At 36.5% G+C, this 27457-nt stretch overlaps 1 protein-coding gene across 3 annotated transcripts in view; it reads right to left on the bottom strand.

Annotated features, from left to right (window-relative positions):
- The window catches only part of LOC150105051 (retinol dehydrogenase 12-like), a 73689-nt gene that overhangs the window by 26120 nt on the left and 20112 nt on the right, over positions 1–27457 (bottom strand). For 2 of the 3 annotated variants that reach the window (XM_090396118.1, XM_090396119.1), the window contains exons 2-3: positions 17012–17149; positions 7419–7610 (exon numbers count right to left, since the gene is read on the bottom strand). In XM_090396118.1, coding sequence (XP_090252244.1) covers positions 7419–7610; positions 17012–17149 — 330 coding nt within the window. The remainder of the gene's footprint in view (positions 1–7418; positions 7611–17011; positions 17150–27457) is intronic. The other variant, XM_090396120.1, reaches the window with a different exon arrangement.

Below are 27457 nucleotides of genomic sequence, written 5' to 3' on the forward strand. Positions count from 1 at the left end.
GCTTTACTGATTCTGTTGTCTATTTCTATATTTAATTTACAATCTTCAGTAAAAATCGTGCCTAAATAGCTGAAATGTTTTACTTGTTCCACAGGTTTTCCATTCACAACACAGTTGACATTTTCAATGATTCTGCCTATTTTCATTATCTTTGTCTTTTTATTGCTGACCTTCATACCATATCTATTACAACAGCTATTCAATTTAGTCAGAGAATCTTGCAGACTTGTAGCGGATTTATTTAGACGTATAACATCTTCCACATAAAGCAAAGAGTTAACATTAACATCTCCAATTTTGATATCATGTTTAATACCACATATCTTCATAATGTGATCCATATAGATAATGAATAACAGAGGGGATAATGTACATCCTTGTCTCACACCAGATTTAACATGAAACCATCTTCCTATACTTCCTTCAATTCTAACTGCTGATTTACAACTCAAATAAAGACAAAGTATTGCTTGATATAATGCCCCATTGACACCATATAACTGTAGCGTATTGAATAGCTTCTCTCTTGGCACCTTATCATATGCCTTTTCCAAATAGACAAAACATAAACACAGATCTTTGTTATATTCCCATGATTTCTCCACTATTTGTCGTAATGTGAAGATCTGATCCTGACAGCCTCTATTTGACCTGAATCCAGCTTGTTCTTCACCAAGCTTTTCTTCCACAATTCTTCTCAACCATTTCTCAAGTATACTTGCATATATCTTACTAGGAACACTCAGTAAGGATATACCTCTGTAATTCTCACATTCAGTTTTATTTCCATTTTTATATATGGGTACTACGAGAGATCTACTCCAATTGCCTGGAATTCGTCCCTCTGTCTAGGCATTCTGAACTATGCAGTGCAGCCACTGTAAGACTTTTATACCACCATACTTCAGCATTTCTGGTCTAATATCATCTACTGCTGCTGCCTTTCCACATTTCAAGCCTTTGATGGCTTTTTCTACTTCAAGTATGCATATGTATTCCTGACTGCATGCCTAGTCAGTGTTTTTTACCACTGTGTTGTCATCACTGCTTGTTTCATTTAGAAAATTTTCAAAGTAATTACTCCATACTTTCAAGGATATCTTTTTCTCCTGTTTTCATGTCACCTTTATCATTTCTAACTCCTTTTACAGCACTCTTTGCTCCATTCCTAAGCTTCTTCAACAACCTCCAGAATATTTTGCCACCTTCTTGATATTTATTTTCTATATTCTTGCCAAAGTCCTCCCATGACTTTTGTTTAGCTAGTTTTACACACTCTTTAGCTTTCTTACATTTGTCTCTGTATTCTGTAAGAGTAAAAGCTGACTTATTTGCCAGGAACTTTTGATATGCTTTCTTCTTTTCCTTCACTGCCTCTTTAACTTCCTGTGTCCACCATGGAATTCTAATTTTTCTATCCTTGTAGACAACTTCACCACATGCCTCTCTAAATGAATCAATCAGGGTTTTCTTCAAGGCTTGCCACTGAATATCCAAGGTTTGGTTCCTGTTCTCAAACTCTTTCTTTTCTTCAATAATCTTTGTGTACGTTAGTCTACAGTTCACATCTGAGAGCTGCTCAACTTTTATTCGCTTTAAAACTTTCGTACGTCATTCTTTTCAATATGAAATTCAATTTTATCCTGCTCAAGACTAAACAGTGATCACTTCCAATTTCAAATCCTCTGTACACTCTGGTGTCCTGCATCAGGGAGAAAACATCACTATCATCAATAACATAGTCAATGAGACTTTTCTCATTCCTTGCTTCTTCTCTTCATGTGAATTTGTGCACATTTTTATGTTGGAACATGGTATTAGTAATAACCAGTCGATGTCGAGAGCAGAAATCCAACAGGTATTTGCAATTATTATTAGCTTTGCTCTTTTCTCCAAATTTTCCCAAAACATTTTTGTATGTTTGACAATCGCTTCCTACTCTGCTATTTAGATCCCCAACAAAGACCAACTTTTCCTTTTTCATTGTGTCAGTAGCTTTCTCTAGACCCTCAAAAAATTCCTCCACTTCTACCTTAGTAGAACCTTCTGTGGGACCATAGGCACAAATAAGTCTCATTGTCCAGTTCCCCATTCTGATATTTGCCCAAATCACTCTACTTGACACTGCCTGCCATTCAAGAAGATTAGCCTCGTATTTTGTGTTGAATACTATGGCTACGCCTTCTTTTCCTTGATTGTCATTTCCAGAATATAACATTTTGTAATTATTGCTCCAAAAGATCTCACCAGGTTTTGTCTTTTTAGTTTCAGTCACCCCTATTATGTCGATCTGCTACTTATCTAATTCCTCCGCTAGCTCCATTTCTTTGCCATTCAGGCTTTTTATGTTGATACTACCGATCTTTAATTCTGGTGATGGTGTGTGTTTTCAGATTTCTTCCAGTAGCTGACTTTTCGCTGTTCGCCCTGGTTCCCTGCCGAAAACAACTGGGGACTTTTTTTAACTGGGCGACGCCCCAGCTGGCATGAAATTTTGTCATGTTGTACCATTATTTTGTATTTTGGTTTAACCAATAGGAATACAATTTGGTCGGCTAAATCCCAAATTGCCAGCCCATCCTCGTTCGTTTAGTGTCCAGGTAGATACCCAACAGGGTGCACCACGAGAAGGTGAGGATTGGACATTAAGTCAGAAGCCCTGGTCGGTTCTCCACATTCTTTTAAAGGCTATGTGGAAGTCTCTTCTCAGTTTTACAGCTTTGACCCTTAAGCACTCTTTGTGTAAAACATAAGGGGTCACACCAGTTTATGACTAATGTACGAGGGTTGTCTGAAAAGTCCTTGGCCTCGACCATAGATGGCAACACTATCGGCAAGATATTTTTTTCTACGTTGGTACATCTGTCTTAAGCATTCATGTGAAATTGCAAGTCATTCTATCAAGTGGTTTCTTTTATTCAGCTGTCTGAAGCAAAAGTGTTGTCAGTATCCCTCGAAGTGGATAAAATTGAGTATCGTGCGGTTATAAAATTCTTTGTAAAAGAAGGTTTAATGCCAAAATCAATTCATTCGAAGTTTATAAAAGTTTATGGGTACTCTTCTCCTTCATTTTTAACAATTAAGAAATTGGCTGCCGAGTTTAAACGTGGCCGTACCAGCCTTGAAGATGATCCATGTGAAGGACTTCCAAAAAGTGTAACAACACCAGAAATCACTGATCAAGTGCACGACATGGTATTGGATGACCAGCGAGTCAAAGTGCATGAAACTGCTGAGACTATAGGCATTGCAAAAGAATGCATAGGATATATTTCGCATGAAGAATTGCAAATGAAAAAGCTTTGTGCAAGATGGGTTCCGTGCTTGCTCACAGCAGATCAAAAACGCACTCATATGAAAATATCTGAACAGTGCTTGGAGCATTTCAACATGAATAAAACTGATTTTGTGCATCGATTTATTACTATGAATGAGATTTGGATTCACCATTACACAACAGAATCCAAACAGCAATCAAAACAGTGGACAGAAGCCAGTTGTTCAGCGCCAAATAAGACAAGGTCAGTTCCATCAGCAGGAAAGGTCATGGCATTGGTGTTTTGGGATGCTAAAGGCATTTTGTTTATTAGTTATCTTGAAAAGGGTAAAACAATAACCAGGGAATATTATTCCAATGTTTTAACCAGACCAGATGAAAAAATTCGTGAGAAAAGAGCCGGTTTGGAGAAGAAAAAAATCATCTTTCATCAGGACAATGCACCTGCACACAAAGGTGTTTTGGCAATGGGAAAATTAAGGGATCTGCACTATGAATTGTTAGAACATCCACCCTGTTCCCCAGATTTGGCTCCCTCTAAAACTAAACTAAAACTCTTCCTCGCTGGTCAGCGTTTTTCTTCGAATCAAGAGGTGATTGCAGTAAATGGGTATTTTGCAGATCTTACTGAGAACCACTACAAGGATGGGATAATGGCACTGGAGCATCACTGGAATGAATGTATTAGTCTTAAGGGAGATTATGTTGAAAAATAAAAATAATTTTGAAATTATAAATCCGTTTTTAAATTGTTAGGCCGAGAACTTTTTAGACCACCCTCATATGTAGTACAACCTCAATATAAAGTAGGATGAGGAGGAGGAATAATGACTGTAACAATTACTTTGTTTTTGTAAGGCATTCATGTAATTTTTTTTTTATTTAATGATTTTGAAAACATTACATTTGAGATTTTCTCTGCCATTAAAAAAAGTTAATAAACACCTATTTTAAAATAAAAAATTCTGTCAAAAAAAAAAATTGAATCTAGTTTGTAGCATTTATGTAGCATGCTAGATTGAATCTAGCAATCTACTGTGTATCCAACCTTAAAAACAATGATCCTTCAAATTAACCAAGCAATGTATGTCAGATGATTTATGGTAGAGCATCATGTAAATGTACTTCACTTATCTGATTCCTTCAATTATCAGAATGCAAACTGCCTTCCCACTCTGGTCAGCTAAACATAGATTAATTGACAAATTTGTAAAAAAATGTTATGTAGAGGGTATATGTTATTACATTCTTCTCTCATCTGACATCTGTAGTTTCTATTGGCTGCACCAAATATGTTAATCTTCTTACTGATCCTGTTGTGGACTGTGTCACTGAATATATGAATTTTTCTGATTTCGTTCTTATTCACTACACACACGAAACTTTTTTTCAAGCATTTACACACATACTTATGTTTTCAAACATAAGCATGTGTGTAAGATTATGTCTTTGCAGCATTTTATTATTATCCAAAGTGATTCTGACAACTCATTCCACTCAAACACTACTCTCCAAGTGAAAAATCTTGACTTCACACCCTTGTGACGACTCATGCAATTACAAGAGGATGACCTCTTGTTCTGCTTGATCTAGTAGGGTGCTGCAATATTTCCTCGCATCAATCCTATAAAATCCTTTTAGTAACTTAAATGTTTCTAGCCAAAAATAATTTTTTTAGCTGAAAATTCTGCAAAAATGAATGTAAAAAATTATATTTTTCCAAAAAATTAATGTTGTTCTTTCTGTGGTTGCCATTTATTGACCACACCTTACAATGGTTTTCACATGAAGGAAATCTCCAAACAACAATACAGCACCACTAATTACTTTATGAAACTTCAATAATAATTTATTCAAGCATATTAAAAAATGGGGACAAGGCATTGGGCAAGTATTTTTATATTTTTATTATTTTATGGAAAGTAAGATTTTACATAATTTGTGTAGCACTGTATGTGTGAATTTGATATAATGTTAAAACTATATAAAATAATGACCCTTTTGCTTACACACACACACCTTAAATTGCTTACACAGATCTTAAATTAAATTGTCAGTCAAGCTTTTTCTAACATTAGTAATAAAATGCCTGCAGAAACAAAAATTCACATATTCAATCAATGAATCCAATACACATTCAAGTGATAGCATGTTTCAATAGTTTCAGAAAATTTGACTAATCTTGTTTTTGAACTTTATAATATGTATGAGGGGATACCCAAAAATAATAGGAATCTGAACTTGGCTTGCATGCATTTTCTAGTTATGGATGATGCCACTAGGCATTGTGAGTGTGCAGTTTTCTATGCCAGTCTAGCAAGTGGTGTCATCCTGTGTGAACTGGTTCATTGTTCTGGCTGCTCTTTTTTGTTGGTGCTTACAAGCAAGTTTGGCGATTCTGTGATGGCTGACCATAAAGAACAGAAAGTGTGTGTGAAATTTTGTTTTATTAGCCAGCTATATTAGTATGACCTTCATTCCTTAGATGATAATTCCATGATGGTGTACTCCCAACATGTTTCACTCACATTACTTGTCCACCTCTCCTTGCTGCAACGTGGATGTACACTTAAGAAGGGGGGAGGGGAATAGAGATTATAGGTAGTAGGTAGAGGGGACTAAAGATGAGATGACAAGATGAGCTTACAAGGATTGCTGTAAAAAAAGAAAAAGAAAACAATGGAGAAAATTGAGGAAGATCTTTATCCAACAGTGGATTGATCCAATTTGAAGAGGCAGCAACACTATGACATGAACCTTTTTTGTTTGATGGACACTATCACTTTCATCCTAAATGATATCAACTGTGCATGAGATATAGTATTGTCTTCATAGCTGTTGTCAGATGGAATACCAGGGACACTTCACTGGATATTATGACTGTTGGAGATCAGTGTGTTGGAACAACACACTGATCTCCTCAACAAAAAAGAGAGACCACCAGCTTGAATCCAAACTGAATTTACAAGAATTGATTCATTGGTTTCCATATAACTTTCTAACATTGGTTAAGCCCAGTCTTTCCTGTGAAAAATGAAGGACTTTCAAACAAGCACATAGTTGTTGCTATCATGTTTATGCATTTGTTAATGAAATGAACACTGGAACTTCTGAGTGAATTTTTTCTTCTTTCAAAGATGTCTCAGTATGTGGATCCCATAGCTAAGGTTTCCTTGGAAGTTACAAATATACACCTTATCCTACTATACAGTTCACTTGCCATTTCCCCCATTGCACATTAGGTGTTATTGCCTGTCACAGTCAAATAACATGGTTTCTTTGAAACCTAACTCATGCTCTGATAGTGCAGTTAATTTTACTTGCGTTATGTATTATGGCTGTTAGTTTGTTTGTGTGTGTTTTGCTAGTTTACAGATTGAAAAACCTAAGTTTACAGGAGGAGAAACCCTGCCATCTCCATGTAAAATCTGTTAACTCGCCTTAAATTGAAAGCAATGATAAAGGTGTTTTTCACATTCTAGATAGGATTCAAACCCAAACCTTTCTATCCAAAGGTATCAGTGAAACTAAATGAGCTACAGAGGTTCAGAGCATATACTGAAACTACAGCTTATAAAGGTGTTTAAACAAACCTGCTAGTGTCAGTTTGTCATCTGTGCACTATACATCAGTTAACTCAGGTTACCTGAAAATATCGCAATTTGCATAATTGGTTTTTATTTAATTTAAGAAGCAACTGGAATGAGCCTGGAAATTCTGAAAGATATGGCCAGGGAGGATCTGAAATGGAGAGTGTATGTTCATAGAATCACCAGGAGTCGAAAACGACTTGATAGAACATAACACACACAACAGGAGCAATAAAACAGTTGAATATTAAATTTATACACAAATAACAAATAAATGAAAGATAAAAAAAAGATAATAAATTAAAAATTAATTATAATTTAAAATTTTAATTTTCTTTCTTAAAGGAAACAAATTTTTGTTTCCTTTAAGAAAGGAAAATGAATTTTTGTGTAATATTAGAACTACTTTTCAGAAATATTCCTTTCACTACATGGACAATTTAGATCATACAGATTTCTTCTTTAGCTCTTCCATACAGTAATTAAATTGTAATTTTTTTTTTATTAGAGAACATTAGAATTTCATATAAAAATACAGATAAATTTATTACCAGCATTATTAATAAGAATATTTATTTGAGGTTCTGAATGTAGTATTTCATCAGCAAAATTGTGAACTGACTGCATAGATGCAAGGTCAAGCTTTCGTACAATAATTTCACTGTTACCCAACCTTTCATTTATTTCAGCTACTGCTTTTTCACCTTTTACAACATCACGGCATGCCATTATGATTCTTCCTCCTAGAAGAGTTAATGAAATTAAGACATTCTTTTATAACTGCTATAAAATAAAAATAAATGAATCTAATATGAGACAGCTAGTCTGTATTCATTATTATATTATTATCATCATTTCGTGACACTTCCAACAAGCCCAAAGACTCATCTAGGGAGGTCACCTACTGTACAGCTTTCTGTCTCCATCATCTACACCAACGCCATCTACCGCTCATCATCACCACCACCACTAGTTTTTTTGTCTGTAAATTGCATGTGTCCTAAAGACCAATTTGTCTGTATATGGGATGAAAAACCCAAGTTTCTGGGAGGAAAAAACACTGCTACTTCTTTATGAGATTGGCTAACTCACCTTCAATTGATTAAACCCATTAAAGATTCCTCCAGTCATGAAGAGAATCAAACTCAGGTCTTTTACAATCAAAGGGTGCAACATACTGTCATTCTTCCAATTGCGCTACAGAGGCACTATTGGAAAAATTATAAATCAGAAAATTTATGTGTGCAAAGTCTGTATCATTTTTAACCAAGAGCAAATTAAATTTGATAATTTTCAACAACTAATTTATCACTTTCTCTTAGCTTGATTTCTTTGAAAGAAGTCAGTGAACTTATGAAATTGATGAAGTTAGTTAAGGTGATATGAACATATTTTTATATGGATCTTACCCATGGCAGCTGTGAACTTATTGTACATAAACTACAGCATTCAATGTCTGCTCAAGAGATCAAACCTACCTATTCAATTTCTTGCAAGCTTCTAATGAGACATCACATCGCAAAAATTTGTTTCCTTTAAGAAAGGAAAATGAATTTTTGTGCAATATTCGAACCACTTTTCATCCCAAATATCACAAAACACTCAAGTACTACAGTTTTCTCTTAGCCAAGAGCTAAATGAAAAATGGAAAAGTCATTCTTGGTTGATACAGCTTATGTCAAGCAAACATGGACAGGTATATTTTGCTATGAACCAAAAACTTATACACTATAAAGAACTGATATCCAGGCACAACTGGTTATATATTCATAAATGAAAATATTTATATAATAACAGTAATGAGCTTGTCTTTCTTTCTTTCTCTCTCTCTCTCTGTCTGTGTTTTTTTTTTCTCATAGATCAACCACTGCAGTATTGAAAAGGTATATCCTAGTCACGTTTACAATGACCTGACCAAAAAATAATAATAATGAAATAAAAAATTAATACATTTCTTAAACAACCATCTCTAATCTTGTGGATTTTACTCCAGGGATTTCATGGTGATTATTTAACCCATACCCATTGTGATGTTAGCTTGCTCTACCTTTGCAACGAGTTGCCCGGTGTTGTACTACCTTACCCCAGTCCTGAAGATACTTTCAGGTGCAAACTTTGTTTGCTCACACTTGGATAAAGGATTAAACTAAATTTATTATAGTCTAACCAAGTGAAAAATAAACTTTCAACATCTTTTTCTAAATCCAGAATAATTTAATAAAAAGGTGGCACACCATTTGGCAACTCCTATAGGTAGAGATGACCTTGCTAAAGCTTCTGCCTGGTATCTCCACTTGGGCCTGGCTCCCACTGAAGAGACTTGTTTCCAGCGGCCCCGAGAGAAAGCGCCATGTTCCAGTCAAACCTGTTCCAGCGGATTCCAGCAACAGTTTAGGAGAACCGAAAAGAGAGCTCCGATTGAAGTCGTGCCTTGGTAAGATTCCTTTGTTCTTTTTTGTGTTTTTTTTTAGGCCTATACACGGCATTCTGCTACTTTATAGGAAAGGAATAGACTATCCTTGGAAAGTCTTCTTCCTTTCTTTGTTTAAGTAATGTCTTCGGTTTTACCGAGGGTAAGAACCCTCGGGTTCGAAATTGATGCTAATATTGAGAAGCGGACGTTTGCGATGACTATAATTAACTATGTTGAGGCAGACAACATTTCTGGCTTTACCCCTTACGGGGGGGGAAGGTTTCAAGTTGTATGTACTAACGTTGCAACTAGAGAAAAATTACTGACAGGAGTCGAGTGCCAGGGAAAAGTTTTTCATCCTTTTGTGGTAGGAAGTCTTTCCAAAAGTGTAAGAATAGATCGCTTCCCACTAGAATATCTCGAAGAAGACACTGACATCATAACTAAAGTCTTCTCGAAATGGGGAGCCGTGCGTGATATAAAAATTGGCACGGAGGCTGACTTCCCTCAGTGGAAGTCAGGTGAAGTCACCTTTTCCATCATGATGAAGGCAGAAATTCCGAATTTCGTCAAGATAGGATCGGCCAGGGTAATGGTCAGCTACCCTGGCGTAAAGCGACAGTGTTTTAAGTGCGGTGCCCTCACGCATCTCCGGGCTCAGTGCCCGAAAATGAAATGCAGGAACTGCCTGACAGCAGGCCATACATTGCAGAATTGCCAGTCGGCCTGCTTAAAATGTGGTAACACAGACCATAAAGTGGACACCTGTCCAAGTAGAAACCATGCAGAAAGAGTGGGAGGTACTATTACCCCCAACACTGCAACACCGGAAAACAATATCAGTGGCATGGAGCAGAACGACTTCCCAACCCTGGAGGCTGCACATGAAAGGGCAGCAACAAAGAATCATTCCGCCACATCGCAAAATGAAGTAACAGAGAAACCGACAGACAAAATTGTAGAAGCAGCCAGGAAAGACACAAAGCATGAGGAGCCAGCCAACGACCAAACCACCACCACAGAAAATAAACAGAAACACCAGCAGGAAGGTCCTATCATGGTAGTTGAAGAAATAACAGAAGAAGAAACAGTAGAAATGGAAATTCATAGCGAAGAAACCACACAAAAAAGGCCAGGCAGCCCTGAAGAAGGGAATGTAAAAAAACCAAAACCAGGGAGTCCGGGCATAGCTGAACCTGGAAAGGTAATAGCAGAACCCACAAAGTACCCTTATGCAAAAGCCAATGCGACAATACTACATCTACTAAAAGACTTCCCCGGGGAAGAGAAGGCTTTACGAAATGGTATAGAAGCATTCAGGGATATCTTACTTATCCTCACAGGGAAAAACGGGCCAAAAGTGGTAAGCGCAGAGTGGAACGACATGTTTGTTGAAGATATAGACGAAATCACTCCAGAACAAATCGAAGAATTTATTGATGCAAAGGATGACGCAGGAGCAGCATTGTACAGAGGCCCAGGAATGTTAAACTACTCCCGCGGAGAAAAGTTAGCAGATCACATCCTCAAAACCCACAACAACAGAAAGCAGGAGGATGTAAGCCTTGCTTAACAGGCAGACGAGTCAGTAGATTCATCGTACTCAGCGACCAGACTCAGGGGGGGGGGAATCCCCTTTTTCTCTTTCCATTTCAGATTAGAATTTTTATTATGAAAAGGTATTTGTCTATTCCACAGGAGGGGGTACCCTGAGAACCTGGGCTGCGAAGGCCTACATTGAGGTGGTGCAGCTCCTTGTGAGCTGCATCACTCAGGCCAGGCTCTTCCCCCGCTCTTCTGGTAATTCAGTTTGAAATTCCAAAATTCACCTAGTTTCTTATTTCTTTGGTTCTGTCTTACAAATTGTTATATGTACGTTTTAAAGTTATTTACCAGTTTCCTTTTTCATGTGTTGCTTCTTTCATTTGTTTTTCCCCCGCTTTCCTCGGGCGGTCATCTGAAGAGGTGACCGACCGAGGAAAGCTGAAAAGAACGGATGGAGGGAGATAATGTCGGAGATCTGCTTGGTGCTGACATTTAAGTCAGGCCAAGTAGATCGACTGAGGCCTCTTTTAACTATCTACTACTATCCACTCTATCTTTTCTCCTCCTCTCTCAATATCAAGCTGACTCTCAGCACAACTTTTTTTTTTTAAATCTAAAGAGGCCAGTGATGAAAGGCATGAACTCCCATTCGACCTCAATAAAGGTCGAAACTAGTCTGGGTAGTGGCCCTTCATATACATATCCGAAAGGAGATTTGTTTTGCATTATGGGAGATACTGAGATAATGCATAACATTATACATAATGTTATAATGTTATGCATTATCTCATTATATCTCATTATAATGTTATGCAACATATCTGCAAGTTGCCCAGTGTTGTACTACCTTACCCCAGTCCCGAAGATCCTTTCAGGCGCAAACTTTGTTTGCTCACACTTGGATAAAGGATTAAACTAAATTTATTATAGTCACACTTGGATAAAGGATTAAACTAAATTTATTATAGTCTAACCAAGTGAAAAATAAACTTTCATACTCATCATATTCTGGTATATATATCCTTAAAAGGTGAATCAGCTATCTTGATAGCTAGCACAATTAGTGTTGTGCTAGCTATCAAATTAGTATCCACAAATGGATATTTGTTCTATTAAGCAGAACAATTTGAATTTGGGGGGGGGGGGGTTAATTATTGGAACTTTTTACATTTTTATCTTCTAAAGCCTTCTCTGAATGAGAATTACTGGTGTCCATGGTTCCACAGAAGATTCTGATAGAGAAGCAGAGGATGCTTACCATGTCATTAGACTTCTTTGCTGACAAGGGAACTATGTTGAATCAACACAATATTGTAAAATACATGTGAATACAATGATCAAATTTTCATAAACCTTATATATCTTAAATCATTGTCAGTGCAACAGAATAGGTAATAGGTAAAGATACCAAGAAATTTTATACTTGATTTTAATATTTTTCCCAAGGAAACAAAACAATGTTTTGCACATGAAATATATTCATGTCTGAGCTACTTGTATATAGAGGCTAATGACTTCACATCACTTTGCCTTAGTATGTATCCCGTAACGCAAAGCACACCCCCTTTCAGGCATGTACTGTAATGCAATGCATAATGGGAAAGGCCACTATCAAGACCGGTTTCAACCTTTATTGAGGTCTCATCAGTGGGAGCCAGATCCAGGAAAGATACCAAGGTTGATTTTGGAGACAACTACCATGTTTGAATAAAAACTTTAGTTTAATATAACTAAAATCTACAATTCAACGTTTCGACCTTTATGTCAAGGTCATCTTCTGGCGCGTACAAATATACACAAGAAACAAGCTATACTACAATCAAACTGGTTCGTTAAAGACACTGACCAACCGCTACCACAATTGTTGGCCTGACCTCTGGTGAAAAAAAAAAAAAATAATACAAATTAAAAATAAAAAATTATACATCAACGCTAGAGTCCTATTATTTGTGTTGTCTACTATATACGTATATTAACATTATTCCAGCCAGTTGGAGTGGAATGGTTGCTAATACTAGCAGATTGGCTAGAGTCCTGACTTATGTTGAATCTTTCATATTAGGTTGGCTGAATGTGTGCCATCCAGATGCTTGGAATTTTCATACCATCTTTGTTATTGATATTTGGGTGGTTTATCAGGATTTCGCAGGATTCCTTAAATTTTCTTTCGTACCAGGTTTTTGTGCAGTGTAAGGAGCAGGTGCTTTTCCAGTTGATTTGGTGTAAGGTGTTAAGTGCATGGTCTGAGAAGCCTGCTTCACCATAATGGTTATATTTAATGTGTCTAATGTGTTCTTTCTTGCATATAGGGATTGTCTGTCCTGTTTCACCAATGTACGGTAAGTTACAGGTGCAGCGGATGCAATAGACTCCAGGATGTGCTAATGGGAGGAGAGGATCCTTGGAGGAGCTGAATATGGTTTTAAGTTTAGTTTTCACCAGAAGTCAGGCCAACAATTGTGGTAGCGGTTGGTCAGTGTCTTTAACGAACCAGTTTGATTGTAGTATAGCTTGTTTCTTGTGTATATTTGTACGCTCCAGAAGATGACCTTGACATAAAGGTCGAATTGTAGACTTTAGTTATATTAAACTAAAGTTTTTATTCAAACACGGTAGTTGTCTCCATAATTTTCAAAAATGCATTCGGATCACCGTACAAGCCTAAACGAAAGGATACCAAGGTTGAAGTAATGCAGAAGACAAAAGGTGTTTGGCCTTAATAATAAAAATATCTGGATGAGAGAAAGATGTAGAAAGTTTTTTACCTTGGGTTTATTATACATTAAAGATACCAAGAAATTTTATACTTGGATTTAATCCTTTTCCCAAGGAAGCAAAACAATGTTTTGCACGTGAAATATATTCACGTCTGAGCTACTTGTATATAGAGGCTAATGACTTCATATCATTTGCCTTAGTATGTATCCCATAATGCAAAGCAGCCCCCTCTTTCAGGCATGTATAATGCAATGCATAATTGGAAGGGCCACTACCCAGACCAGTTTCAACCTTTTTTGAGGTCTCATCACTGATGAAACCTCAAAAATAGTTAAAACTAATGACTGGTATTTATGGGATACATACTAAGGCAAATGATATGAAGTGATTAGCCTCTATATACAAGTTGCCCAAGGTAAAAAACTTTCTATAGAATAGGTAATGAGATATTCAAAACAAAACAATGTAGGGCATGGAGAATGGTATCTTTTTCATGTACAATTACATGACATCTAGATAAAGAGAGAAATTAACTTTCACTCTTCTGATTTAATGTAGTGTCTGATATAATATCACTCAAGGGTAAACTGGTGAAGAGGCACCTTGGAACATTTATCTTCTAAATTTCCATCAGGGATTGTGGACCTCTTCGATTTTGTCATGAAGTCAGAATGGATATTTCAGATGGAATGAAAGGCTTTATAGACAGATGCAATGTGTTTCCCAATTTCCACAACTCTGGCCAATTTTTATCATTACATGACATCTCCAAGGAGTCCATGGACTCATCGAGGGAGGGCACTCTACTCTTCAATTCTCCGTTCCACATTTAATCCACTAACTACGCAGAACTGCTACTGCCATGATCATCTACATACAATGCTATCTACTGCCATCCACCACGACTAGTATTTTTTGTCTGTAAATTGCATGTGTAAATTCCTCTCAAGGCCTATTTGTCTTTAAGCAGGATCAGAGTTTCTGGGAGGAAAACCCTGCTACCTCCATATGAGATTGGCTAATTCACCTTCAATTGAAGAATCCCATAAAGATTTATCTTGTCATGACGATAATCGAACTTTTGCAATCTGGAATAAGTCTCATAAAAATCAGATGCCCTCTCACAAAAAATAATCTGCATCCCAGAATCGAATTTGCCACAGAAGTAGATTGAAGCAGAACTATCCCCCCATCTTAACAGGAACAGGTGATATCTTATTCACTTCTGTCGGCTGCAAACCTTTTTCTCCAGTCATTATATTCATAACATCAGAGCATTACAGCTAACCGAAATATGGTATTACTGTAATTAAATGCCCACAATCAAGAGCGAACAATGTTCTCTATCCAAATATCTTCAACAAGAAATTTCCACCATCAAACAAACATCCCTCTTCTTGATGATTACAACCTGAAAATGATGAAAAAAATTCATCAGCTGTTTTTCTCTGCTAATTATACAATGCCTCCCATAAAATACCTACCCCTTAGAGGCACTTCTGAATGTTTTGTTGTTATCTTTAGGAAATTTCATCTTTAAACCACATTTAAACCTATTAATCAACCCAGCTCTTTGTTACCATCTCCAAAAGATAAATGAATATTTACTGCTACCTGAAGTCTATACAATTCCTTGTAATTGAAAAAGTTAATTTACAACGGTCAAACAGACCAGTATATCTGAAAACACGTTTCTGAACGCCAATCCCTATTCAATCCTACATTGAATCCAAAAAATTGTCATGAATCTGGCCTTGCAGAACATGAAGTTATCTGGAATGATGCTCTATTATTGCACAGATATCCTAACAAATTTGGAGCATCTGTGTTCCAAATTTCAAAAAAAGCATAATTAGCTAAGAAGTGGTAATGATAATAAATTCAGAATTTTTATGTCACTTTTCAACTTTTAAAATCATAACACATCATGACAGAATGATAATTTAGGTAGTTCATTGTGTTAATTAACTCATGGTCTGAATATTATGGGAAATCAGTATAAGCAAGTAACCAACAAGTACCTAAATAAAATTTCCTGCTAATTCAGATACGAATTTCTGTTTGAAACATTTTGCTGCTGCCCAAAATCTTGATCAGTACTACTTTCAGATCTCCATGGAGTGGATAGATCATCCCATAAATTTTAAGAAATATATACGAGGGTGTGCTGAAAAGTTGTGATTATCACCATGAAGGAATTGACATGTCTGACATATATCCTAAAAGAAAAAGAACAAATTATTACAAGTGACATTAATGTCTTTATGGGTGAAGCAAGAAGCTTTTCATATTCCCCGCTTTCTGTTATGGCTACAGTGAGGGTAGAGTTTTTATGAGCAGTTTGCTTGCTCTGGATGGGCATGGAGATTATGCATCGCTATTGGAAGCTAAAATGGCTTTTGGTCTTTTATATTTGAATATATCTGTTGCCTCGTATGCTACAGTTTGGTGAACTAGATCATTGGAATGCATGGATGTCTTTATGAACTTTGTTGCTAAAGATTGTAGGAAAGAGAAAATATAAGGAATATTTTTATCTCGATGAAGTTGATTGTTTCTGGCGACTCATGGGGAGTTTAGGATCATTCGCAAGCACTTGTTTTGCACACATTGCAGTTTGATAATATTTGTAGACGAGGTGTGGCCCCAGGCTGGAGAAGCATGAGTAAGTATAGGACAAATTATCAGCTGGTATAAAAGCAATTTGATTCTGACATTTAGCTTGCTGTTCTTGTTAATTAGGGGGTAGATCTGGGTGATGGCTTTACATGCCTTTACACGTAGCCTTAATGTGTTGATTAAAAATTAATTTTTTGTCGAAGACAACACCAAGGTATTTTGTTTCTGTCTGATAGGGAATTTTGGTATTCAATAGTATGAGGTCTCCTGCAGGAGATAACGACCTCTTTGTGAAGAGAATGGCTGAACTTTTTTTGGGATTTACTTCCAGTCTCCATTTGGAGAACCAGCTCTCTAATTTTAGAAGGTTTTCTTGAAGCTTTCTAGTAATGAAGTGTGATTGGAGAGATCTGGCTAACAGTGCTGTGCCATCTGCATATAGGGCTATGGTGGATGACATTGGGTTGTGTGGGATATCTGACATGTATAGAGAGAACAGCAATGGAGCCAGTAGGGATTGCTGCAGTACTCTGGCTAAGATATGGCACTGAGATGAGGTAGTACCATTGATCATGACTTGTATGGTTCTGTTTTGGTGATATGATCTAACTAAATGTACCATTTTTAGTGAGATACCAGCTGAGATAAGTTTGTGTAGCAATCCGAAGTGCTTATTACAAATTGATGAAACATGGGGGTTAAAGGGTTTTAAGATATGTTCTTTTTTGTGATTATATCAGATGCTTTAATATCATTTCTGTTCTAGTTATTTATTAGAACTATTTGGTCCCCCCCATACAATAAATTTCATAAAGAATACAGATAATTTAAAGTTTAAAAAATGCTTACCTCGAGAAGCAAGATCTTCAACAGTTTCTTTCCCAATCCCAGTATTTCCTCCTGTGATAATTACTGTTTTGCCATTTAATTTTTCTTTGCAGGTGCACATTGTTCCTCCCATAAAACGGAACATTATGAAACCACAAACTCAAAAGAAAAAAAAAAGTAAAAAAAAAAAAAGCAGAAGCAAGCTAAATTTATTAATAATAATATACATTACTCAACTAAAAATTTTGGGTTCATCATATTGTAATAACATTGCACATATTTGAAATACCAAATATACTATAATCTAAGTTGGAAAATGTGATAATGTATGAAACTGCTGGACCACAAGAAGATAAATTATATTGAAATTAGATTATAATAGTGGTACATATCTAAGGAAGCCACTGACTCATCATGGGTTCCCTTGTGATGAGTCAGTGGTTCTCTTGTGATTAGTCACAGAAGAACCTATTAGTATTAATTTAGTATTATTTCTCATTATAGGATCATAAGAGATACGATCATTGGCAAAGGCAGTGAACATCTCCAAATATTTCATAATGGCAAGGGTGATTAGCAATTATGAGAAATCATATGATTGTTGTTGAAAGTTTTTCACTTGGCTATATTATAAATTAAAGATACCAAGAAATTATATACTTGGTTTAATCCATTATCCAAGTGTAAGCAAACAAAGTTTGAGCCTGAAGTATCTTTCACGACTAGTGCAACTCATGCCAAACATGGTATGACTTCACATCGCTTGCCTTAGCATCCCATAATCAAAGCGCATCTTCTTACGTGTATAATGCTATGCATTATGGGAAGGGTCACTACTCAGACTGGTTTCCCAGTAATATGTGCACAGTTACCTCTCCAAAAACTCGTGATCCTCAGATCACCCAACAACGAGTGACCCAAAGGATCTTTAACTCAGCGTTGTTCCACTCAGCAACATGCTTAACCCATCACTTAGAAGAACTCTCAGCGTTGGCTCTACTCAGTGGCAGGCCCACCCCACCACTAAGCAGAGCTGATCATATCTCATCTGAGAGGAAACCACAACAGCCGAGCCTCAGCTAGAGCTTCATTGGCTACAGTATTGCTTCCCGGGAATCAAGTCACCAACTGGTTTCCCTGTTTAAGTCCAGAGTTACCTCTCTAAAAACTCATTTAATCCATTATCCAAATATATAATTTCTCATCATCATCATCAAATTCCTGCCATGTACCCTCAAGAGGCGTACAGGATATGACAGTACTACATGAAAAAATTACATCATTACTAACTTCCTATCTACAATTTTCCTCCAAATCAGTCTGTTACTTGTCAAGACTCCAACATTATCAGATCTTATATTTCTATCGTCTAAGGCACTTTGTACCGTATCAATCCACCTGTATCTTGGTCTTCCTCTGGGTCGTTTTCCTGCCAACCTGGCGGAGAACACTTGTTTTGCTAATCTTTCCTCTCCCATTCTATTTAAGTGACCATACCACCTGAGATTAGCTCTGCTAACGCATTCCTGGATGCTGACAATGTCAAGTTCTTTCCTAATATCCTCATTTTTAATATGATATTGCCATTGATGCCATCTGTTCATGCCTCTAATCTTTCTCAGGACTCTCATATCTGCAGTCTCTAGTCTTTGGTCAAGTGTTTTACTTCTGACCCAGCTCTCAGATCCATAAGTTAAAACTGGTTTGAACACTGTCTTGTATACAGCTAATTTAGTGTTCCGACTAATTTCTTTCTTATTCCATATGAATTTATTCAATTGACTTCCCACCATACCAGCTTTGCTGATTCTGTTGTCTATTTCTATATTTAATTTACCATCTTCAGTAAAAATCGTGCCTAAGTGGCCGAAATGTTTTACTTGTTCCACAGGTTCTCCATTCACAACACAGTTGAAATTTTCAATGATTCTGCCTATTTTCATTGTCTTTGTCTTTTTATTGCTGACCTTCATACCATATCTATTACAACAGCTATTCAATTTAGTCAGAGAATCTTGCAGACTTGTAGCGGATTTATTTAGAAGTATAACATCATCCGCATAAAGCAAAGAGCTGACATTAACATCTCCAATTTTGATATCAGGTTTAATACCACATTCCTTCATAATGTGATCCATATAGATAATGAATAACAGAGGGGATAATGTACATCCTTGTCTCACACCAGATTTAACATTAAACCATCTTCCTGTACTTCCTTCAATTCTAACTGCTAACTTACAACTCAAATAAAGACTAAGTATTGCTTGATATAATGCCCCATTGACACCATATAACTGCAGCGTATTGAATAGCTTCTCTCTTGGCACCTTGTCATATGCCTTTTCCAAATCGACAAAACTTAAATACAGATCTTTGTTATATTCCCATGCTTTCTCGACTATTTGTCGTAAAGTGAAGATCTGATCCTGACAGCCTCTATATGGCCTGAATCCAGCTTGTTCTTCACCAAGCTTTTCTTCCACAATTCTTCTCAACCGTTTCTCAAGTATACATGCATAGATCTTGCCAGGAACACTCAGTAGGGAAATACCTCTGTAATTCTCACATTCAGTTTTATTTCCCTTTTTATATATGGGTACTATGAGAGCTCTACTCCAATCATCGGGAATTCGTCCCTCTTTCCAGGCTTATATAATTTCTTGGTATCTTTAATTTAATTTATCATATGATTGATACTGTTGTCAAAGAAACTATGGACAAGATAACACATTCTGTTTTTAATCTATACTGAAAGAACTCTAGCTGAAGTGGTTAGGATTTCATAAGTTTGCTTGATATTTCTAATGAAATCAAATGATTTGCGATTATGAACTAAATACAGCAGCTGCCCCCCTTATCCATGGTCAACCCGGTCTGAAGATATTAAATGGAAAATTCTGGAAATAAACAATTTATAATTATATTGGCAAAGTGGATATTATATCCAACATTATTTCAAAGCCGAATATTTGTAGAAACTATGAAAGTTTCATAAGTTAGCCAGAGCTTACGAGAATACAAATCTTCGGCATCTCTGAGTTGCCTTAGCTACTTAAGTCACGTAGATAGTGCAACTTAAGATGTCGATGGCTGTATTCACGTAAGCTCTCCAGCCCACTTACGAAACTTTCATAGTTTCTACAAACATTGGGCTTTGAAATATGTTGGATCTAATATCCACTTTGCCTATTAGTAATAGACAATTTGGGTGATCCCAGAGGTAGTCCAACACTAGGGCAACTCATTGCAAAGGTGGAGAAAGCTACACAATTGCTGAGGTTGCCAAGATTCCATTCACATTCAGATAACTTTATTATTATTATTTGTGACACCTCAGGAGTTCGAAGGCTCATCGGGGGAGGACATCCATTGTACAGCTCTCCCTCTCCACTACTACACAGAACAACACAAAATGTTGTTAATATTGTTCTATTTTATTATTAGTTGTTGTTGATCTCTTGCTGTATGTAATTTATAAATTAAACTTTGTCATAAGTATGTATAGGAAAATGCAGTATATACAGGGTTCGGTACTATCCCTGGGTCCCTGGGGTGTCTTGGAAAGAGTCCCCTGCTATAAGGAGGGGGGGGGGAAGTACCGTAGACAGGGTGTAGCCTAAAAAGCTTAATAAGGGCATGTAAAAATTTGATGCAACCAGAATAAACATTGTATAACGAATGCATCGAGTTTTTACAGTTAGGCAGAACACCTGTAAATAGTCCTTTGTTTTAACATTTAGTATTATTGTGTGTAACATATGTACAGCCCAATGGGAATTAGCTATCCCTTTGAACAAAAGATGCAAAACTTTCAAGGCTAAGAGAAACACTCTACAGTCGGAATGCCGTTTGAAAGTTTGTTTATGAGTTCAACCCTAAGTGACCTCAAGGTCAATGCAAAAAGGGGGTGGCAAAATTCGAATGGATGTTCCGCTGACTACTCAATGAGATTAGAACAAGAAGATGGAGAAGAAAGGGCTTGTCGAAAGTTCGAGAAACCAGGAATCATATGACAATGTAAGGGGTTCACATAAGTGCACGGGGTTTAGAAAACTGAACCCAGGGTCTCGAAACTGATGAGATATAAGATGGGACTTCCAGAGAACCAGAGAGTTTTCTGACACAGAGAAGAAACAAGCATATGAGGAGATGAGGGGAGAGAGGGCCTGAGGGCGATGTCCTGACGGGTCAAGGGGGGAAGCCATGCCGAGAGCAGTCATTCAGCCCAGAAGCGTAGATGACCAGGGGACGAATCAGCTGAGGTACCGCTGAACTCGTCTATGAGCCATTCCGCTTATCGAAGTCCGTGAAGGCTCTGGGCCTTCACGTGTCTTCTCCCTGATACTCTTTCTTTAAGCACCACATCTCAAAAAATCAACTTATTTTTTACACTGACCATTACACTCACTGATGAAGAGAGAGGGAGGGCATAGAATAATCAGATGGAGATCTGTGGTCAAGGCCCTATGATCCCAATGGAGTGAAGAGGAATAAATAAGTAATTATAAACAATAATACAAACATAATGGTTTAAGCCATGAGATGGCAGCAGCTAACTGCTGTACTTTCTTTCTCATTCTCTCCTGAAAAGCCTTGATTCATTTGTCTTCAAAATGTTAATCAAGGCTGAAGGAAGAGCTCTTCTATTTTCTTTTGGAAATGAAAAGGTACTAGATGATTTATTAGGATATTGAAAGATTGATTACATCCTAATCAACTGAGAAAAACGTTTTTTTTTTAAATATATATATTAGAATATATATATATAATATCCTAATACATCCTAATATATGAATCAAAATCCTTATGGTAAGGAATTTATATTTAGGATAAAAGCATATCACAAAGCACACAATCAATAGCATACTGAAAAATCTTAAAATATAGGTAAGTAAACTTTTTCCAAAAGGATCACTTAAGACAGAATCATAATGTAGAGAGCCTCCCAGGCTGCAACTGAATTGCTAAAGGAGAGCTTATTATTATTATTTCGTGACATTATTATGAACTTCAAAATCAAGCTAAGTAAAGTAAAATAATTTTTCAAGAAAACCAAATTTTCTCATTAACCACTTGTTCTATAAGAGGTTTTGCATTCTTATCTGGTACAGTGCTCTTTATGTCAGTAGCATTCCACTGCATTCAGAATAATACTGTATTTGCAGCAGTACCTTATTTATGGTATGGCAGCCAGTGGTGTTATAATATAGGATATTTTTTTTGTGATCTCGAACTAGGATCCCTGGTCATAATGCCTGCAAAAATAAATACATTCATTTATTGTTCAGAATTAATAGCATTCTGAACAATTTTGCATTGTCTATGCTGTAGTACCTGTTCTATGGAAATGATTTGGTCGAGTATCAAGCTGCAGCTACATGCTCTGAAGTAATGTGAGTGGAAAAATTTAGACTTAACAAGCAGAGTTCTAATCAGAACCATTTGAAGACTTTAGGAAGAGTAGAACATCATAAGATCAACATTTCTAATTTCAATTCAGTAAATTATTACCTTTTTGGATGAATAGGTCAAAATGCATGTCCTGATTAACAAAAGCAGAAAGCATACCTAGAAGAGAGACACTAAAGCCAATATGAGCTAATAGTGTGGAAATTATGAAAACAAAGGGTCAGTGAAACACTTAGGTGTCCCTAACTTTTGTAACAGTTTTTTTTTTCTGATGCACTTGTTTCTTAGAGTGTCAAGTGCTTTCTTACCATGAACTAATTATGTAGTAGAAAAAGTTGTGGATTGTCTCCCTACTTTCTAGAAGTCTCTGAATTGGTTTGATAAATCTCCATATTTAGTCTCAGCAATGTTCCTGGATTATCTAATCCTTAGTCCAATGCTGTATGCTTCACAACTTTTGTGGGCAGAAAGAGCATTAAAAAAAAAAAAAAGATTTTATCATAATAGGCTTTCTTGCTGTGCTTTTATCATTGTGAACAGGGACAGCTAGTCTGTCTTTTATGAGATATTCATTTAAATATTATGAGTAATTTCAAATCTGTAATATGAAACAATCAATCACAAATAGTACACATGAAGAGTGGTTACAGTATATAATGAACAGAATTCTTAGTTTGTGCAGGATGATATATACTGGAGGGGTGAGGTGGGGGTTGATTGGCTGATTTGTGGTTTTATGCAGGGGCGTGCCAGTAATGTCTGGCAACTGTGTGCAAAACTTTAGTTGGTGCCCCTATACCCCCCAAATAAAAAATCACTTTATAAAAACGTATCAGTGAGTAAAAATGAAATACGAAATATATTAATTATAAGTTTATTGAACAAAATGCAGAAATTACAACAACAAAAAAAAAAGGTATAAAAAACAATAAACATACAAGGGTACAAAAACAACAAAAATAATTTGGAAAAAAATAAAGTAAATAAATAATAAACAAATAATAAAATAAATAAATAATAGTAACTTACAAGTATATAAAATAGGAACATATTAAACATTATTGGTTAAAGAAATAGTTAAATAAATATTTAAACAGAAAGAAAAATCACTTTGTGAATTGAACTTTTCTCGTTTTCATTAATGAAAATTCTCGAATAATATCATGTACATCAAGTTGATCTAAAATATCTGACTTTATTGATATAATGGCAAGATTTGAAAGTCTGTCTTGTACCATTGTGGAGCACAAGTAGTTTTTAATAATTTTAAGTTTAGAAAGGACCATTCTGCAGATGCTACGGATACCAGTAATGACAATAGAATCCGAAGAGCAATTGTAAAGTTTGGATAAACTGTGATTAAGTCGTTTGAATAAATATACTGAATTATCCGATATATATGTTTTTAAAATTAGAAATAAATGGTTGACAGTGTAAAATTTCTTCCCATAAATCGTCTATGTCAATGTCTGAATGATTCTCATGTGTTAATTTTTGTCATAACTTTTTACAACATGATAATGGAAAGCGTGTGGAAAGAGGGGAAAATAGTTTCACTGCATAAAGGAGGATCCAGGACTACGGTTGCAAATTACCGACCAATCAGCATATCAGGAGTTGTTGTCAAGGTCTTGGAGAAAGTAGTCAAGAGAAAAATACAGGAATGGATCGATGAAAACGAGATACTGTACAGGGGACAGCATGGCTTTGTGAAGGGTAGATCATGCTTCAGTAACTTGCTCAAGTTTTATAACAAGGTGATGGCTGAACTGGATAAGGGAAATGGGTTTACAGTGATACTGCTGGACCTGGCAAAGGTGTTTGACAGGATACCACATGGAATACTAATCTGTAAACTACAACATATGGAAATGGATATAGGATTGGTGAGATGGATAGGTGGTTGGTTGATGGAGAGATATCAAAGAGTACTTTATTCAGGAGTAGAGTCCAAAAGACGGCCTGTGACTAGTGGTGTGCCGCAGGGTTCTGTTCTTGGACCACTGCTGTTTAATCTGTTCATTAACGACATAGGGAAGGATCTAAGTGTAGCAATTCATTTGTTAGCTGATGATGCAAAGTTGGGTAGGGCAATAGTGAATGCAGAAGATGTCAAAATCTTGCAGGATGACTTAGATAGATTGGAGTTCTGGGGTAAGGAGAATGGATGTCAATTTAATGTGACAAAATGTAAGGTTATGCATTTTGGGGTGAAAAGATTAGCAACAGTATACCACATTGGTGGAACTGTACTCCAAGAGATTGATGAGGCCAGGGACTTGGGAGTGTTTGGTGGTTAGGGAGATGAAGTTTAGGAGGCACATTGCAAAAGTAGCTAAATCAGCTCATCAACTCACTTGGTTGTTGAAAAATACCTTGACAAGCAGAGACAAGCAAGTTATTGTACCTCTGTACTGAGCCATGATAAGACCTCATCTCGACTACTGTGCCCAGATTTGGTCACCTCGGTTCCTTCTTGATGGGGAGGAGGTGGAGAGGATCCAGAGGCGAGTGACTAAGATGATAACAGGTCTATGGAATGAACCATATGAAAACAGGTTGAAGATTTGTGGGTTGCAGAAACTAGTTGATAGGCAGAGGAGGGGAGATATGATTGAGACATTCAAATTGCTAAAGGGATTCTATAGGATTAATTCAGAGGATATTTTTGAGATCAGGACTGGTGGTGAGAGAACTAGGGGGACACCTATGGAAGCTGGGCAAGAGTGTAGTTAGCAGGGGTGTTAGAGCTGGGTTCTTTACTTTTAGAGTGGTAAATGAGTGGAATAAGCTGCCAGAGTCTGTTGTGGGTGCTATGACAGTGAACGAGTTCAAGACAAGGTATGATAGATACTGTAAGAATGTAATCGCATAGTTGTGTGGACATGATGTTTAGGGTCTCCCTCGATGAGTCTAAGGACTCCTGGAGTTGCCCGAAATAACAATAATAATAATAATAATAAATATTCTTTATTTCGTGAAGCACTTAACAAATACAAAAACTGAAATGAATTTATATGTTCTTTTAATAAAGTAAATCTTTCCTGCAAAGATTGTAATGTTTGATCTATTATGCAGAGAAAAAAAATTACTCTAAATGAAATTTCAGGATCTACTATATTTTCATTTTTGTAATCAAATTGTGTTGTCTTTTTATGTCGTCTTAGTAGTCTACCATTACAAAACACAGATTCTGCGTCAAATTTTGCTGCAATTAATTTTGAGCTTTCTACAATTTCTTTGAAAGTTTCATCAGACCTATAATCATTTAAAAATTGATATAGATCATTCAATACATCTAAAGCAAGTTGGAGATTCATAGATGAAGACTGCAGTATTTTGCACAAAATTCACTTTATTTAAAATATCATACCAAATCTTTGGCGCCTTTACTATCTGGCGCCTGTATGCATTGCACACATTACACGTGACCAGCATGCCCCTGGTTTTATGGCACAAGGACAGCAAATAACTGTGCTATAACACATGTTACATCAGTAACAAGGGTATTCATATTTGAATTTATGTACTTTGAACATAAATGTACAGTTCTTACCTTCTCATTCTGCACCCTAATCAACTGGTAATTTGGGACTTTGCTCATGAAAATGCTTTCTGTATCAACTTAAATCACAAACTTAATGGAAACTAAAGACTGGCATCAACGAAGAAATAGTGGAACTAGCCAATGAGCTACAGAAATACCATGTGGATGCATGTGGTGGTACTAAGACAAAGAAGACTAAAAGGTGGAATTTTTTAAATAACAAGATGATGCAGTGCAGCATCTACTCTTGTCAGTCCAATCCTCTAAACATTGTTTTCTCTGTTGTTATCTGTAAAGCATTTGAATTTAAGTACTTGGATGGGAAATGAATAGTGGATGCTCACAACAATGCTAGAAAGCAAATGTAGACTTCTTAGAACAGTATTTTTCTGATAATAAAACAGAATTTATTAAAATTTCTTATTTATTTCTTGTCACTAGAATATAAGAGAATAAAAGTAATAGCATACGAATAAATGAATAAATTACGTTATTGCAATTTTCATACATTTTTGTATTAATGTATAAGTAGTATGTACTCATATACCTAGTCCAGCAATAAATACTATTACAACTTGAGCAGCACATAAACCTTTACCCTATCAGTAAATTATTTACAGCTTTTAGCACATACAAACCACATGTATAACATGGATATTGCAGCACTCAATGTTCAAAATGTTCTCCTTTTGTCGTTACACATGTCTGAAGTCTGAGGCCACATAGTGATAGTGACACGCACAATATCCATTGGAAATGCTGCAACTGCTTGCTCTTAATCCACCTTCTGGCTGGCGATACTGGGGTGTTATTTCTTGTAAGCTGCTCTCTCAAGCTCCAACCACAATTTGAAGTCCAACAGATTCAGATTGGGACTTCCAGATAGCCCATCAGATAGTGTTACTAAGATGGGCACATTCGCCTTCAACCACTGTTGTGTGGTCTCCTCACATTATGTGCAGGAACTGAGTCCTGTTGGAAGGTCCAATTCCTACTGTGAAACAAGGTGTTGTTTAGGGGCCATACCACAGGTTCCAGTACGTTATCTTGATACACTCTGATGGAGGTTTTGAAATTTTCTTGAAGAAATGCAACTTGGATACTCTCTAATATGTCATATCCCCCCCCTACCAAACCATCACTGATATGGGAACAATGATCTCTCCAAATCTGGGGTTCTATGGCATATGCTGTGCAACCACTTGGGCATATACCTGATTGGTTTGGCTATTAAATGACTTTTCAATGGTGAAAATCTTCTGAGTGAATCTCTGTGTCTGTTGTTTGAGTTCTGTCAGATAAGTGCCTTTGATTTTATCACCCTCTGCCACATAAGTTGTGATATTAGGAAGTGTCCAGTAACGCTCTCACCACCAGGTAATCAGTTAGTACGCATGGCATTGTTCTATGTGATGCATCACAGGATTATGGCAGAGACATGCCTTCACAGCCCTCACAAGCTGTTGTGTCCTAACAGCATAGTCCACCTTTTTTATTTTCAGCTGTCA

The sequence above is a fragment of the Typopeltis vanoorti genome, chromosome 7 (genome assembly GCF_054136105.1).
Source record: "Typopeltis vanoorti isolate ZY-2024b chromosome 7, IOZ_Tvanoo_1.0, whole genome shotgun sequence".
In the NCBI taxonomy this organism is placed as follows: domain Eukaryota; kingdom Metazoa; phylum Arthropoda; class Arachnida; order Uropygi; family Thelyphonidae; genus Typopeltis; species Typopeltis vanoorti.